The sequence below is a fragment of the Bison bison genome, unplaced genomic scaffold (assembly GCF_000754665.1).
Source record: "Bison bison bison isolate TAMUID 2011002044 unplaced genomic scaffold, Bison_UMD1.0 scf7180017864453, whole genome shotgun sequence".
In the NCBI taxonomy this organism is placed as follows: domain Eukaryota; kingdom Metazoa; phylum Chordata; class Mammalia; order Artiodactyla; family Bovidae; genus Bison; species Bison bison.
In genome coordinates this window covers 848,570-852,419 of record NW_011495015.1, presented here as the reverse complement: position 1 = coordinate 852,419, position 3,850 = coordinate 848,570, and the positions used below count along the sequence as shown (strand labels likewise).

Below are 3,850 nucleotides of genomic sequence, written 5' to 3'. Positions count from 1 at the left end.
GGGTCACTGGGTCTGCTCCCCTCTCTGTGCCCCCAGGACCTCCTCAGATGCAGAGTTCTGACCTCAGGGATTTTCGAGACCAGATTCCAAGTGGACAAAGTCAACTTCCAGTAAGTGTGTGGGCAGGACCCCTGGGCCTGGGCGGTGGGTGATCGTGGGTGGGCAGGCACTGCCACACCCCCGTGCACACCCTGGAGTGCAGGTGGTCAGTGCAGGGAGGAAGGTACCTGAGCTCCACATGGCTGAGAGGGTGAGCCAGCCTGGCAGCCTGGGCAGGTGCAGAGGAGGAGGACACAGGCAGGGGGCTGCCCTGGGGGGACAAGAGCCGAGAGCCACTGACCGACCACAGGGCAAGGGCCCAGAGGAGAGAAACATTGGGTGTGGACACCCAGCTGGGCCAGACCAGGGAGGCCCCATGGGTCCAGTCCACAACGTCACCATGCAAGGAGAGTCTTCGGCTGAGGGAGCAGCAAAGGAGGAGCATCCACTATCCCTGGTTAACCCCCCCACCCCATTCTACCCCAGCATGTTTGATGTCGGCGGCCAGAGGGATGAGAGAAGAAAATGGATCCAGTGCTTCAATGGTGAGTTCTCCGCTGTCTCAAGAAAATAGGAATGAACCCACCTCCACTCCTACTGCTGTGTCTTAGCTGCTTCCCACTAGTTCATCATCAAGCGCCTTGACTAAGCGTCCCCTGGACATGGGAGTCCGGCATCCTGGGTCACACTGTCTCTGCTGCTTTGGGGGTCGGGGTCACCAGTGCTGTCACCGAGGGAGCTCTCCCTGGAGACACGGAGCATCACTGCTGTGAGTCACCCAGGTGCCCCTCTTCCCCACCCAGACGTCACTGCTATCATCTATGTGGCTGCTTGCAGCAGCTACAACATGGTCATCCGGGAAGACAACAACACCAACCGCCTGCGGGAGTCACTGGACCTTTTCGAGAGCATCTGGAACAACAGGTGAGAGGTGGTGAACACGACCTCACCCTGGGTTTAGAGCTAATACCGCTCAGCACGGCCATCTTTGTTTTCCAAGGGAATCTTTCCTCGTGATAAATCTTCTCAAACCATAAGCAGCGTCCCTTCCAGCCCGTCTAATGTGGAGACTTTCAATGGGGCTGGAACTGATAGGACTTGGTCAGGAAAATCCATATCTCTACGTTGCTGCTGCTACTGCTAAGTCGCTTTAGTCATGTCTGACTCTGTGCGACCCCATAGACGGCAGCCCACCAGGCTCCCCCATCCCTGGGATTCTCCAGGCAAGAACACTGGAGTGGGTTGCCATTTCCTTCTCCAATGCATGAAAGTGAAAAGTCAAAGTGAAGTCGCTCAGTCATGTCTGACTCTTAGCGGCCCCATGGACTGCAGCCCACCAGGCTCCTCCGTCCATGGGATTTTCCAGGCAAGAGTCCTGGAGTGGGGTGCCATCGCCTTCTGGTTCAAAATTGGCTTTGTTTGGGTTTTAACATTCAGAAAGCAACCATTCGAAGCATCCACTGATGACCAGATGACCCCTGAGCCCCTCCCTCAGCTTGTCAGCCAAGTGGTGGGTCCCCACTCAGACCCCCCCACATGCCAGCTCCTCGACCGATAGCTCCAGATGCCCACTTCTCTGTTCTGTTGTTGAAGCTTTAACTTCTCTTGCTTTTCTAACCCTTTACTAGTAAATTACACCACAAATCCAAGTACGCTTATTCCTTACATGAAGTTTAGTTTTAGTGCCAGTAAACGTACAGCCTGGTGGAGCAGAGTTATCCTGGTGGATAGTTTATCCTCATGCGAGTGTCAAGCGTCCAGATGGAGTGGGGGCCGAGGTGCCAGGCTGTCAAGAAATCCAAGCCCCTCACAGCATCCAGAGGGCGGCAGGTTGCCTCACCCTGCTCCTGCCGAGGACCCGCATCTGTGTGCTTGCTTCTCCTTCCAGGTGGTTGCGCACCATTTCCATCATCTTGTTCCTGAACAAACAGGATATGCTGGCAGAAAAAGTGCTAGCGGGGAAATCAAAAATTGAAGACTATTTCCCAGAGTACGCAAATTATACTGTTCCTGAAGACGGTAAGATTATGAAACAAGTTATCTCGGAATTATGGGAAAGAATTGCTCTTTCAATAGCACTGTGACTATAATTCCCAATTCTGATGAATCTAGGAAATTCAGTTAATTTAATCAGTCTTCTTGACCCCTGCCCCCTCTAAGCTATTAGAGCATTCAAGTGTCCGTAGGGTCCCATGTGTGAAAATTTCAGTCTGACTTGGTCCACACTGGGCAGGCGGAGGGAAGGCAGCTTGTTATGGGTGAGGGTTGACGGAGACTCTCTGCCTTCCGGGCTTGTGTGGGTCGGTCCGCGTGGACCTGCCCACTGACCTGCACAGACTGAGAGGGAGCCACTGTCTGAGCGGCCCTAGCCAGGCCTCTGTCCTGAGCCACCCGCTGCCAGCACCATGTTGAGGCCTCTGTCCCCAGCGATGACTCCGGCCACAGCATGGTGACTTCATCAGGCAACCAACCGTCCCAGGAGGCCGTCAGTGCTGCAGCCTAGAAGGTCCCACCCGGCAAACCTTGGAGGATTCGCGCTCCCTTTCAGGGGCTGCTTCTGGGTTTTGAGTTTCCTAGGCCACCCCCCATCCCGACCCCAGAGTCTGCAAGGAGGGGTTTGCTTAGAGCACAATAACCCCACTCCTCATGGTTTAGTCCCAAACGGGATGAAGCAGAATGAAGGGGGCTTTCCCAGAGACTTCAGTTAGAAGGGAAGAAACCTGTCTAGGTCTCTGCACCAACTTCAGCCAGCCTGGCAGGGGCTCCCTAGGCCGGGGAGCAGCTGCCCACAGGCAGCACCAAGGCCCCACGCTGCCTGCCGTGTGGTGGCGTCGCCGTCCACCTCACAGGCGGGGCCTGCTCTGACCTCTCCGGGGAACCAGCCTCCTGCTCCCCTCACCCTGTCTGGTCAGCATGTTTCATGGGAAGGTCTCAGCATGAGGCCTAAGGATGACCCTGGGGTGCAGGCGGTCGGGGGGCGGGGTTCCCCGTCAGTGAGACATTTCATCTGATGTGAGTGGACGTCATCTCCCAGCAGCAGACGCCAACCACTGCTAAAATCAAAATGACCTGGGAGGAGGAAGGAAGATTTCGGCTGCATGGCCGAAGGCCCTCCGCCTCTTACGCCCTCCGTCGAGCTGTATTCGTTTCACGGCTCTTAAATAAAAACTTTTATCTCCTACAGCGACGCCGGATGCAGGAGAAGACCCCAAAGTCACGAGGGCGAAATTCTTCATCCGGGACCTGTTCCTGGTGAGCACTTCCCCGCCCTCTGCCTTCCCACTACCTCAGCCCGCTCGGCTCTGCGCTCAACCTCCCACGGCTCCTTTCCTCTCCCCGGAGTGAGGAGTGATGAGCGCCCCGAGCCTCCGAGAGGTGGACTTACGACCTGGGGTCACATAGCTTGTCAGCAGCGCCGGTCAGGGCGCAGATCCCGGGGCGACCCCGAGACAGCTACCCATCCGCGTGTCGCCTTTTCCCAAAGGGACGGGGCAGGGGGGCGTTTACTCCCTCTCGGCTCAGGGGTCACAGAGAAACAGACCCACTCAGGTTTAAATGTCCTCATTTTGAAAAGAAACTTTGTATTCTGAGCTGATTTCAAATTTGCATAGAAAGTGGGTTCTGGGGGGCTCAACCCTGGCAGACAACCCCTATCCCCGCCCCCCACCCCGGAGCTGACGGCCGTGTCCCCACAGCGCATCAGCACGGCCACCGGCGACGGCAAGCACTACTGCTACCCTCACTTCACGTGCGCTGTGGACACGGAGAACATCCGCCGCGTCTTCAACGACTGCAGGGACATCATCCAGCG

General features: G+C 56.5%; 1 protein-coding gene across 1 annotated transcript in view; it reads left to right on the top strand.

The window, feature by feature from the left end:
* Positions 1-3,850, top strand: part of GNAL (guanine nucleotide binding protein (G protein), alpha activating activity polypeptide, olfactory type) — a 50,627-nt gene that overhangs the window by 45,487 nt on the left and 1,290 nt on the right. The window contains exons 7-12 of the mRNA XM_010859113.1: positions 37-110; positions 526-584; positions 843-963; positions 1,928-2,058; positions 3,224-3,291; positions 3,735-3,850. Of these exons, the coding sequence (XP_010857415.1) occupies positions 37-110; positions 526-584; positions 843-963; positions 1,928-2,058; positions 3,224-3,291; positions 3,735-3,850 (569 nt within the window). The remainder of the gene's footprint in view (positions 1-36; positions 111-525; positions 585-842; positions 964-1,927; positions 2,059-3,223; positions 3,292-3,734) is intronic.